Source organism: Nymphaea colorata, chromosome 6 (assembly GCF_008831285.2).
Source record: "Nymphaea colorata isolate Beijing-Zhang1983 chromosome 6, ASM883128v2, whole genome shotgun sequence".
NCBI lineage: Eukaryota > Viridiplantae > Streptophyta > Magnoliopsida > Nymphaeales > Nymphaeaceae > Nymphaea > Nymphaea colorata.
The window spans coordinates 19,172,973-19,186,356 of NC_045143.1; the positions used below are offsets into that span (position 1 = coordinate 19,172,973).

Sequence of the window (13,384 nt, forward strand, 5' to 3'; positions counted from 1 at the left end):
GAATGAAAGAGCAATGTTAGACCCAATTCAGTGACAGAGCGATGCTTGCGCCCTGCTTTGCCATTTTGCTCAGGTGTCTTGGGGCAGGAGTATTGCCGTTTAATTCAAAGATCATCGAGGTATGCTATGAAGTGAGAGTTAGTATATTCACCGCCACCATCACTTTGGAAAACTTTTATTTTCCTGTCAAACTGACACTCAACCATTTTGTGAAAATGAACAAAGGCATCAAAAAAATCAGATTTGTGCCTTAGTGGGTAAAACCATGTAAAATGACTATTGTCATCGACAGCTATAGCGTAAAACTGATTTGTGCCATTTTTTTCAGTGGTAAAGAACCAATATCATCTTCAATAAAAGGCAGTTTGCGAGATTTTTCCATTTGACAACTCGCACAAATCGAAAGAGAACCATTAGGTAAAACATCAATATACTTCTGGTTTTTCAGAAAAGATAGAACACCAGATTGAGGATGTCCCAATCGAGCATGCCAAGACTCTTCCGTCGCCTGCCGAAAACGTGATGAAAAGAAGGCTTTATGGTTGCCATTGTTTTTTACTTCAAAGAGACTGACTTGTTCAGTTCTTGTTGCCACTATTCTGCTCGTCCTCTTGTCCTTTAAGTTGCATCAACCAGAGGTGAATTCAAAATCATATGAAAAATTGTTAGTCAATTTACTAACAGAAATAAGACCTTTAGTGAGACAAGGAACATAGAGAACATCTTTAAGAGAAAGATTTGGATAAATATCAGCTTGTCCAATGTGTGTGATTGGGATACGCTGCCTGTTCCCAACAACAACTGTATCGGAGCCAAAATAAGGAGAGATGTTCTTAAGTTTACCTGCGTCCCCTGTCATATGTGTTGTAGCTCCAATATCAACTAGCCATCCGGAATCTTGTGGGTCATTTATAGTGAGAGCTGCAAGGGCTTGAGTAGCATCTTTCGCTTGGAAGGAATGATTAAACCGATTGTAACATTTCATGGCAGAATGGTTCTTCTTGTTACAAATTTGACATATAATACCTTTGGATGAATTGGAAGAGGTGGCTGCCCCATCGAATTTTGGCGATTGAGGCAGATTTGCCTTGTAGCCTGTTTGAGAAGGATTTGGATTGTAACCACCTCCATGAGAGGGATTAAAGTTGTATCCCCCTCCGTGTCCCCCTCTGTTGTGTCATCCTCGCCCTCGTGAGATCTGGTAAGTGCCCCGGGATCTGTTTTGGCCATCACATTGGGCATAGAAGGCAACTTGGGGCGAGGTGTTGGAATTGAGAAATTTGTTTCTCACTTCTAGACTCTGTAACAAAGATACCAATTCTTTGTGACAAGGAACTAGTGGCTTGAGCATGGCCATAACGAAAGGCTCGTAGCCTTTTCCTAGTCCTTGGAGAAGCCAAAAGGCTTTCTCTTTCTCCAACAGATTTTCCTATGACAGCCAAGTCATCACATATAACTTTGAACTTGGTGACATAGACTTTAAGGGCGTCGTTACCCTTTTTCCATGTCCTAAGCATGTGAGTAAGATGAAATCCCCATTCTTAGGATTCTTGGGCAAAAGCATCAACAACTTGGGAATGGAGATCAGCTGTTGCGGATCTGTAGGATCGACAATATGGCTTTGTGGACAGAGGTTGAACCAGTCAGAAAACCCTCCATGTCCTGACTTTCAATGATTGCAAGAATTTGTGTTTTCCATAATAAGTTATTGTGCGTCAGTTTCAGATAAACAAAATTGGACACGCTCAAATTCAGTGGATAAGGATAGAGCATGCTAGTAGATGAGGCTCCTGAAGAAGAAGGGGCCATGGTTTCTGAGGCTGAAACAACCTCCAAAACAAGGATCTGCGACACAGAAAACAGGTTGCCGGAAATCGATAGATTCCAGCCGGCTCCGGCATCGAACAGGGTCGAGCTCCAGTCCGTTGGAAATGTAACTTCCAGACAATGCTACAGGTCCGATTTCACGGCAAGAGGACACTGGTGGAGTTAACGCCGATTTTTTTGAAGTTTGGAGGGGGAACTTGGGTACCCGCCAGGTTTCTAGTGCTCCTCGCCTGAAACAGGGGCAACTTCACTGATCTATAGATTTGCACTCGCGGCTCCGATTTACCTGTTCTATGGCTCGTTGGAACCGCACGGATGTGAAAAAGGATGAGCCCACTCTTACAGCTATCCAACACTCATATCGAAAGATATGCCTTGAGAGACGAGAGAAGGAACACAGGATTAACGTGGTTCGGTTGGAGAGAACTTACATCTACAATCACAAAAAAAATGCTCCCTTGCTGTTTTTCTTGCTTGTCCCTATGTACATCAATACGTTACATAGAGCAGCATGAGGCTGCAGAAATCACCCTGTAACCAATGAGAAGAGATTTTTGGTCATAATGATTTCATCGGTTTCTTTCTTTCCTTCTAACGTTCCAACTTGATAAATGTGAGCCAATTCAGCATCATTATGATCCTTCTTTTTCTCTTTTCTTCTTATCGTTTCATCAGGATCATTTTCTTTTTCTCCTTGCATTTCAGTGTGAGAAACGTGGGCCAGATCAGGATTATTGTGGTTGGCGCATGATAACCGACACCGTCCATTTGTTGAGGCCATTACTGAATGATGTTGCATAGGGCATTTTCTGCTTTCATTTTGGTTGTAGTAGTGTTAGGCATTTCAGCATTTGAATGAAAACTTCCATTTTGTCCCTTGCAACTGTCGATGCCATAGCTGGACGTTGCAGTTGATTTGGTCGTTACATTATTTGATTGAAAACTTCCTTGTTGGCTTGATCTCTCATGATTGCCGTGAGCCAGATTTGAACGTTTTTCTTTGATAGGTATGATATTACAGCATTGTTGATGAGGACGTTGATCCTTCCAAAGACGGCCCAGGCCTTCTTGACGACCTCCACGCTGACATCGAGCTGTAAGGCCACCGCGCTGCCACATCTCGCCTGCCGGTCACGCATGGCATTGATCTCGTCACTGAGGGACTGGAGGAGGGTGGTCCTGCGGGCTGCGGCCACGACGTTGCAGCCGGCCTTGACAGGGTCGAGGCAGAACTCACAGCCGAGCCCCGAAGATGCTCCGGCCACCATCACCACCTTCCCTTCCAACTGACTCTATGGCAACTCCCACTCCATTTCCTTCTCCTTCCCTCGGTGGAACAAGAGCCATAGACTGCTGGAGCAATTTATAGATGAAAGCAACGGGCATGGTGTGTTGGATGCCCACAACACGGGAGGTTTTCTTTACGTTTTGTCATCCTTTTAGGGGTTTTTATAATTACATGTACCCAAAAATGTATACAACGTTTGAATTCGGATTCCGGGTACCACAAATAAACTGTTGGTTAACCACAAAAGGTCGGGCACTGATTATTGGACAAAGTAGCAGTTTTGTGAGTGTTGCCCTCAAAAATTGGGGCATGTTTTAAAGTAATATAATAAATCTACCTCAATTTTTAGGCAAAATCCCTTAGATACTCACAAACTATTCCTTTGTCCAAACAGCCCTTTAGTTTCGTCGGCTTGCTTTATTTTTTTTTCTCATATTTTTTGGCCAAATGCTGATAGTCGGCTCCCTCTCTCATCTTTATATATACGTTCTGTCTCTCAGAAAATAGAAAATGTTGACAGGTTATGGGAAATTAGAAAAAAAAATGTAAAACACTTTGAATAAAGGTGGGCATTGAATTGGGTACTCAATGATAGTGCTGTTAAGAAGGGATTTGGGCAACAAAATTATATTTTTGATTAATTTTTTTATAAATTCCAATTATAGTTTACAAAATTTTTACATAAAAATTACAATAAACTTTCTTGTCCTTTTTCCTTTCAAAATCACAGTTGGGTCAAGCCAAGCTCGACCAGCCAGTTTTATCAATTGAAATAAGGCTCGATCAGTCCTTAGTTTCTTGGCAAGCCGCTCAAATATATAAAATGCCTTGATCAGAAAGCACACAGATGGTGAAAATTTAATGTCATGAAAACAAACTATGGGCGCCTTAAAGTTTGTCGATTACTTTGAGGTGTATTTGGAGGAAAGAAGGAACCAAGTATAGGAGCTAGGAACTGTTCACTGCAGGAACCGAACTACAGTTTCAAAATTTTATTGGAGCTGAAATATAGCATTTCAAAATTTTTACGAAGTTTTTAAAATTTACATGTAAAATTTTTATTTTCTAAAAATCAAAAGGAGGGAAGCCATGGCCCCTGCCAGGTCCCCTTGCAGCTGCTTAGTCTAGTCGATTTTATGCGAATTAAGCTAGTGAAACACGATCCGACATCCATTAAAATTTTTTAATCGACCTTTGAGCTTCTTAATGAATGACCTGAGCTTCAGATTAATTTGAACCTCGTTCAGGTGTGCCTGATCCAAATTCAAAATATGGCTGCAAGAACAGATCCAAATTCAAAATATGGCTCCATGGAAAAAAAATTTGTGGCTCTGCCCGTGATATCTTGTTATGTATTTGCACGATTTTTTTTTTGAAGGATTTCAATTTTGGTTACTATCTATGTACATGTTGGTGCCCCTTTGTAGAAATTTAATTTCCAGCTCCACCGACAGGCTGGAACTGAACTTCACGGATCTGGGCCTGGCATGACAAAGCGATGCTTTATATATGTTTGTACGTATGCAGACATTAACGTACATGAAATGAATGAATTTGATCAGATCTTTTCCCCCACAACTAAGTTTCCTATATCATTTTCGATCTGTAATATTCTTTACCATTTATTTATGTATCTGAGATTTGGATCAAATCCCAACTTGCCATACTATATAACAGTGCGTGTCAGGAAAACATCCACTATGCCCACATGTCCGTCACAAACGAAATGGTGGGCATTGTGAATATAGATCTTAGACACTTAGATGGTATATAGATCTTAGACACTTAGATAATATAGATACGGAATAATTTCAAACTTTAATCTTTTATATATAGATTGACGATTAAGAGAAAAACATGAAGAAGAAAATTTTTCTTCTTGCTTTTCTCCCGACTGTTGATTTGTAAAAAATAAAGGGCATATATATATATATATATATATATATATATATATATATATATATATATATATATATATATCTGTGTGTGTGTGTGTGGGTGTGTACAATATGTATTATATATATACAACATAATATATAATATATATAATGTTATATACAATATGTACATATATGTGTATATGAATACGTTACATATAACACAATATATGTATAATATGTATTCATATAACGTGCATACACATGTTACATGTAGGACATGTGATATATATATATATATATATATATATATATATATATCACATTATTTGAGTGGTGGCCTGCTATCAGAGCATCTTAAATCATGCCGTTATCATGCACCTAACCCGTTAAATCATCAAGCTTTTGTAGTGCAGCCGTGAGGCTGTGTGGAAATCGAATATTGGAACCGGTGGATCCAGGCTTATTGGATTTTTTCTAGACTGATGTATATGCATCGAAGGCAATGGTTCTGGGTGCATGGAACATGTATCCTCATCACGAATTTTTATTGCAATGCAACCTTACCGGCTGGTCTATTATTTAATTTAAGAGTACAGGATTTGTTTGTCAGCCTTGATTTCACCCCTTGGATGGATTTGATCTTATTTACTTGGGTAGCCTTGATTTCACCCCTTGGATGAATTTGATCTTATTTACTTGGGTACCCACCCTGTGCTCAGGGTTTGTTTGGATGGACTGAAAGAGAAGGGAAGAAAAGGAAAAGGTAGTCAATTCTGTGTTTGGTTGTTGGTTGGGTAATTGAGAGAAAAAAAGGAAGGAAAAAAAAAAAAGTTTGGTTGCAAGGGGAATGAATGAAATTGAATGAAAAAGAGATGATAACTCAATGTAAATCCAATCTCTCCAAAATTAAAACGATTATGATGGAAAGGGAAACAACTATTTCTTTTATTTCCTTTCTTTTCCATCCAAATAAGGTTTATAGTCATTTTTATGGTTTCCTTTCCTCTCATTTTCCTCCCCATTTCCTTTCTGTCCATCCCTCCATTTTCATTTTTATCTTTGCCAAAGCTTGTTTTTTTGTGAACAAAGAGTGCTACCATTAATCATACTAGTGCATGAAATTTAGTGCACCAATATATAACCAGCTTTATGGGCTTTTAGGCTCTATAGTTGCCCTTCTGGATGTCTGAGATGGAGGATATAAATCTTTCACGGTGATCTTCTTTTGAAGAAGAAAACGAGTAGACGTGAACATTGAGTTCGCTAGAAAACAGTGTATTCTAGTCATGATGAGGAGCGAGTTACAAGCACTTTTATGGTTAAGGGGAGGATGTTTGATAACAGAAATTTTATGTTCCTTCAAACACATAATGCACTCGTGAAACCACAGAGTTAACAGGTTGAACAAAAACTATGGGCAAAAGTTCGCACTCTTGCCCAAGAAATCTTCAACACGAAGGGGCGTTTGGATGACAACATCTGTATCGTAGTTTTGTAAAAGCTAAGCTTTATAAAAACTAAGTTTTTTAATGAGTTCTAAAAACCTTGTGTTTGTTATCGAAAACCTAGTTTTTGAATAATCTAAATGGACCAGGTTTTTCACTTTCATTTACAAAATCAGGTTTTGTTAAAACTAATTTTTTTTCAGACCCATTTTTTATGACATTTGAACACTTCAAATCCTGGTTTTAAAGGTAAAACCAAAATTTGCCCCCAACACCTAGTTTTATTGGCAAAATGTAACAAAACCTGGTTTTTGAAGTACCACCCAAACACCCCGGTAGTCTTTTACGTCACACAATGTGACATAGTTAAAACTCAAAGAATGAAAATCCCATAAAACGCCCCCTCGGTCTTCTAGGCATCTTGCGTTTGGTCGGAGTCCTAGCCTCTTTTTTGAATTACAAAAACAACTCCCTGCTTCTACTAGCCTCTTTTCTGAATTACAAAAACAACTCCCTGCTTCTACTACGTACGTACTACAAAACTTCTTTTTTATTACTTCCATGGTCATGCCTCATGGCACAGCAACGCAAGCATAATGGTGACACAGTTGGTTATATGCATCATATTAGTGTATGAAATTTTCTTCTGTCATTATAGTTAATGACAAAAATACCCTTTATTTACACAAAACAAACAAGTTTTTGATAAGATAAAAATGAAAAAAAAATAAAATGATTACAAAGGATATGTTTTTTTTTTAATTATAAAAACATCCATCTTTTTTTTACTGAGTATGTAAGTTGTGCATATATAACATGCACTTATATGACAAAGCTGGTTATATGCGCCATACTCGTGCACAAAATTTAGTGCACCAATGATAAAATACCCTCATTCACACAAAAAAACAAATGCACAAAATTTAGTGCACCAATGATAAAAGTACCCTCATTCACACAAAAAAACAAACACAAGTTTATGGTAAAAAAAAATGTAAATAAAAAAAGGTGAAATGACTACAAACGTCATGTTTTTTTAAATTATAAAAACATTCTCCTTTTGCTAAGACACAACTTTTATTAAATGTGACAAAGTTTATATTATCCATTTCACATGCGCTGGGATGGTTAACGACAAAAGCGCACTTGATTCACACAATAAAAACAAGTTTTTGGTAAGGTAAAAGTGAAATGATTATAAAAAACATGCTTTCTAAAAATTACGAAAACATCCTCTATTTTTTACAGTGTTAAACTGTGGAGCAACCTTTACTATCAATGTAAACCCTGAAGCCCACAACATGGTGGTTGCTGGGTCCCACCTGGTTCAAAGGAGCCCCCCATTCCATAAACGTGGGCTCCACACCATAAACGTTCAAATTAAGCAGCCATTGTTGGTTCGTCGTTTTGACACTGTATCTCCAGGTACGTCTTTTCCCTGCTGTACTGTAGCTATCAGCCTCTTCCTCCTCCACTATTTCATGACCTCTGATCGCACCATGAAGCTCCTCGCCAAGGCGTACGACGCCTTTCCTCCTAGCTCTCTCCCCCTTTTCTCCTTCTTCCTCACTGCCCTTTTCATCCTTCCCCTGATTCTCCTTTTCGTTTCACTGTCTCGAAAGTCTGCTAGTTCCGGCCACCGGCCACCGGCCACCAGGCCCCTCTCGTCTCCCGATAATCGGCAACCTCCACCTTCTCGGCGACATGCCACATCGCTCCCTCGAGCAGCTCTCCAAGAAGTACGGGGACCTCATGTTCCTCCAGCTGGGCCAGGTCCCCACCATCGTCCTGGCTCGTCAGGTCATGAAGACCCACGACCACGCCTTCGCCAGCCGCCCAGCCCTGCTCTCAGCTCAATACCTTTCCTACGGCTGCTCCAACGTCACGTTCTCCCCCTACGGCCCATATTGGCGCCAGGCCAGGAAGATCTGCGTTACTGAGCTGCTGGATTCCAGGCGCATCCAGTCGTTCCAGTACATACGGGAAGAGGAGATCGGCCGGCTGGTGGCGTTGATCGGCAGCTTGGCCGACCGGCTGGGAAGCGGCGGGGCTGCATATCTAAAAGACGCCTTCTTTAGCCTGGCGAATAACATCTTGTGCAGGGTGGCATTTGGAAAGAGGTTCTCCATGGGAGGGCTTAACGAGATTTTGACGGAGACGCAGGCGCTGTTCGCGGAGTTCTGCGTCGCCGATTTCTTCCCATCCTTGCCCTTGCTGGACGCTCACGTCACGGGGCTGACGTGGCGGTTGAAGGCGAACCAGCGGGACTTGGATCGGATATGCAGGGAAATAATCGACGAGCATGTGGACCCCGGAAGGCCTCCGCCGGCACACAAGGACTTGGTGGACGTGCTGCTGCAAGTGCAGAGAGAGGGCAACCTGGACGTGCCCATCGGTGACGACAACATCAAGGCTTTAGTCCTGGTTCTTTCTCTCTCTTCCTCTTCCTTCTCGCCATATATATATATATATATATATATATATATATATATATATATATATATATATATATAAATATATATATAAAGCTTCTATATTTTACAAATATAATTTTATGAATGAACGTGAGATTTATGAAATAGAAAAATGAGAAAAAGAAAAGAACAAAGACTTGATGTCTGAATTACACTTTATTAGTAAAAAGAAACTTTACTTTTCGAAACTTCATAAAATCAAATTTCTGTAAACTTGTGACTCTGGCGAAAATAGAGATTTATGTATATATATTTATAGAGCCGTCCTAACAAGTCGTTCACGGAAACTTCATCCTCCGATCAATGACAAGCACTACTTGAAAAACAAAAAACGTGGCTATTTTTTTGTCCCGATGATATAAGCAATCTAGTTCGTATCGGTATGTCCGTTTGAAATATGTATTTATTGGCTTTTAGTCAGCCTAAATTGATTTTTAACTAAAAAGCTTTCAAACTATTTGAAATTAATTTAATAAATAAAAATACAAAAGTGAGCAACTCATATTAGACTTAGCCCTGATGCTTGAATACTGGTCAATATGGTCCGTTAAGGGCCAACATTAACAAGTGAGAACAATGGCGAGAAGGCCGGGAACCCATTTTCTTTTAGCTCAACATATGTCTTTTCAATATATATATATATATATATATATATATATATATATATATATATAATGGAAAAACTAATTGTTATTACTAATATTATTATTATTATGCATTTATTTGCAGTTTAGCACTCTTTTCACCATTAACAGAACTAGACGATCCCTTTTGGACAAGATTGGTCCAATAAAAAAGCATAGCAGCAATAAAAAAAATCATGTCACAGCGACAAAATTATCAAATTATTTTCAGAGTTACATACTGTCATTGTTCCAAGATTCTATTCTAAAATTTAGAGTGGATTTACAGTTCGATCAATATGCTCAAAGTTTTGGGGCAGATTCATGAAACAACAAAGGTTTATTATCATTGCGAAAAACCACTTAGTATTTTACTATGTAAAAGATATTTTAAATGATCTAAAATTAGATCTAGTGCTCCTCCCCTATCAGCAACGGGTTCTTTTATGTAATTAACAAAGGTTGTAAATTTGCAAATGAATTCTTATTCTTTTGATGATTCCCAAAATCTCTCTCTCTCTCTCTCTCCTTATTTGGTTTTTACTCCTATTTCCTAGTGCATTAATATTAGGCCCTAAAACAGCAGTGAGATAAACCACAGGCCCAGAGGGTTTGGTTTCGTTTCTGATCAGTTAAAACATTGCGAGGAACAAGATATCCAGGTCTTGTTGTCTCAAGAACAAGAAGAACAAAAGCCGCTCCATGGATCCTACTTTGATTCAAAGAGCTGCAATACCCCGCAGGCCCTTTCGTGTGGGTGGAGGAGCAGCGCAAACATGCGAATTTGTCCGCCCTGACAGTCAAAGTCCGTGATTTTGGACCCTCTATTTACCGTTTTTCCGGCCCTTTTTTTTTACCCTGATTTTTTTTTACTTGCATTCAAATAAGACACGTGATTTTTAAGTCGTCAAATTATTTGAAAGGGTACTCTATAAGTCTGCGGAGCCAAGGGGTCCCACAGGGGCCCTGGCCCCCTAAAAAAAGTTTTTTTTTTTAATTTATAAATAATTTTTATAAATTTCATTTATTTTATATAAAAAATTTTAAAAATGATATTTCAGGAATTTACCTGTATTTAAATAAATTACTGTTAAACAAAAGAATAATAATAATATATGGTATCAGAGCTAGTGTTTTCTACTGCTTTTATTAGTGGTCTGTTTTCATTTTGACAAGAAACCTTCTATTGTCATTCCATACTTGCTAGGCATGGCATCAACTTGGACACTTGATCTAGTACGGTTAGATTACAATACAAGCCAGGTTGACTTGGGCTGACTTGACCCAAACCGACCTAGCACAACACACAATTTTGGGGGCATTTGGTCACAGGAACACAACATTCTTACACAAGGTTCGGTATATATATATATATATATATATATATATATATATATATATAAAACATGATTCAGACATATAGTACCCAGTACCCATGTCTAATAATATTGTAGGACTGAACCCTACCCCCACTTACCCTTTGAAAATAGTAGCAGAATTACCTGTGCATGTGTGGGCAAGTGCGCACATAATGCCAGAAAATTTATTTGTTAATCTACATATTGATTGTCTCACACCATTTGCTTGTTGGCAAATTTGCTTCTCTCATTCATTGCCTAGTGCTGCCAAGGTGGGAGTTAGAAACTTTTTTTTCTTAGGGATCAAACTATATTTTCTTTAATTTTTGCTAGGAGAGAATTACATTTTTTAAAACTTTTAGAAGGGTCAAATAAAAACTTTAATAAATTATAGCATGCACTTTTTTTCCAAAGTCACAGGAGTAGCCTCTCAATCATTTCATCATGTATTAGGGTTTAATTTTTTTTTGAATAACTGTTCTCAACTAAACTAGTTATTGCTTGTATTTTTTTTTGAAAAAAATATGACTAGCATTCCTCTAAAATTGTTGGTCATTGGAACCAAACAACAAATGGATCACTTGGCTGTATTCGCTGCAGGACATGTTCGTCGCTGGGACCGAGACTACATCAGCAACACTAGAATGGACCATGACCGAGCTCATCAGGCATCCTGAGGTGATGCGAAGGACCCAGCATGAGATCCGCAGCGTATCGAGGAAAGGAGGAATCATAACCGAGTCGGACCTAGCCGACCTAGCATACATGCAGGCTGTGATCAAGGAGACGCTTCGGCTGCACCTGCCGGTCCTCGTAACTCGCGAGTCCATCGAGCCATGTGAGCTCGATGGCTACATCATCCCAGGCAAGACAAGAGTGCTGGTCAATGCATACGCAATCGCACGGGATCCACGTTCTTGGGACGACCCGGAAACGTACCGGCCAGAAGGGTTCCTTGAGAAGCCAATTGATTTAAAAGGGAGCCAGGATTTTGAGTTCCTACCATTTGGTGGTGGCCGGAGAGGGTGCCCAGGATACTCCTTTGGCCTTCCCACCGTGGAGCTTGCATTGGCGAGGCTCCTTTGCCACTTTGACTGGTCATTAGCGGATGGCGTGAGCCTAGAGAGCCTCAACCTTGAAGAAATATTTGGTCTAGCAACTCGAAAGAAAGAACCACTCGTTTTGATCCCGAGACACTATAGAATCGGGATTCAAGCTGATCTGATGGATCCCTTGTCATGTGGCTTAGGATTTGACAACTTGCATGAAGGCATTGGCTAATTAAGTAATAGGTGAAAGAGCGCTTTGTTCGTTCACCAAATTTGAATGTTTATTCTAAGATATCGATCTCAGATATTGTCCATGTCCGTTAGATATTTGATTAGAATAAATATCTCACTAAGTCCATTGATTAAGCAATGAGAATCGGATCCATTAACAGCTAGTTTTGATGAAGTCAAATGGTTCAGTAAAGGAAAATGTGATGACCTTGCCTCTGAAACATTGACAATGTTTCCTAATTCCAGGCTTTAAAACAAAAAGTAATATTTCCCATGTTTCCAACTCTATGCTTTAACGAATCATACCTCTATAAACTTTAAAAAAAGAAGTGACTTTGTTGATAGCTCATAGCCAAAGAAATATGTGCTCAAATCATTGCTTAATTTGATGAAGAGGTTCAGTACTTTAGCCAGCATTGATTCCCTCATGGACGTTTAAGGACATCAGCATCGTGACGCAGGGCTAATAAGTTAGTGCTCATAATCTCACCCATCGAGGAGGATGGTCTCCTTGGGTGGGCTTGCTGCTCCAATTTGGGGACTGGTCATATTACATAGTAGGAGACATGAAGCATGGCAGTCATTGCCAAGCAATGCATTGCTTGGAAATGCACTGCCATCATGCGAAAAAGTAGTGCAACACTTGCCATTTAAACTATATCTCAGGTCAGTCACAACAAAAGGTCATTATATGCGTATATATGTGTGATACTTCCCAAACGCAGTATGTTTGATTGTCTCTGCATTTTGATTAATCATCGGTAACTGCATTCCAAAGCTGCATGGGAATCTTTGTAGGAACCAAGACTAGAGACTTAATTGTGGCAGAGGCGTAGGGAAAATATTGAATGTTCAAAAGAAAATTCTTAGCAATATCTCCCAAAATTGACACACTATTGTGCTTCTTCAAGTCTACTAAATCATATTCCACATTGGACATATCCTAAGTGGCACAATCAATGGCTAACAAGTGCCAAAGCTAAACATGGCCCAGGCCCTAACTAAAACAATATGCTCAACAATCATAGGTCTCCAACCAATGCATTTGGTAAACCCCCAATCCTAATGCAAAGTAGATAAATCTTGTGAAACCACTAACAAAAAATTCAAAAGCAAGAAGAAAAACTTTTAACGTGGTTCGGAGTACACTCCTATGTCCACAATGCCTCCAACTTAATCAATGGTTTGTTGGTTTCCACTCTCTTAAAA

At 39.2% G+C, this 13,384-nt stretch overlaps 2 protein-coding genes across 2 annotated transcripts; one reads left to right on the forward strand and one right to left on the reverse strand.

Moving 5' to 3' along the window:
• Positions 1-2,750: 2,750 nt before the first annotated feature.
• LOC116256616 (uncharacterized) lies at positions 2,751-3,095 on the reverse strand. Its single transcript, XM_031633013.2, has one exon. It carries the CDS (start codon positions 3,093-3,095, stop codon positions 2,751-2,753), a length of 345 nt encoding a protein of 114 aa, XP_031488873.2.
• Positions 3,096-7,968: 4,873 nt separating this feature from the next.
• On the forward strand, positions 7,969-12,310 carry LOC116256617 (tryptamine 5-hydroxylase-like). The gene is made up of 2 exons (XM_050078358.1): positions 7,969-8,864; positions 11,496-12,310. Exons 1-2 carry the CDS (start codon positions 8,145-8,147, stop codon positions 12,174-12,176), a joined length of 1,401 nt encoding a protein of 466 aa, XP_049934315.1. The 5' UTR covers positions 7,969-8,144; the 3' UTR covers positions 12,177-12,310.
• The last annotated feature ends 1,074 nt before the right edge of the window (positions 12,311-13,384 follow it).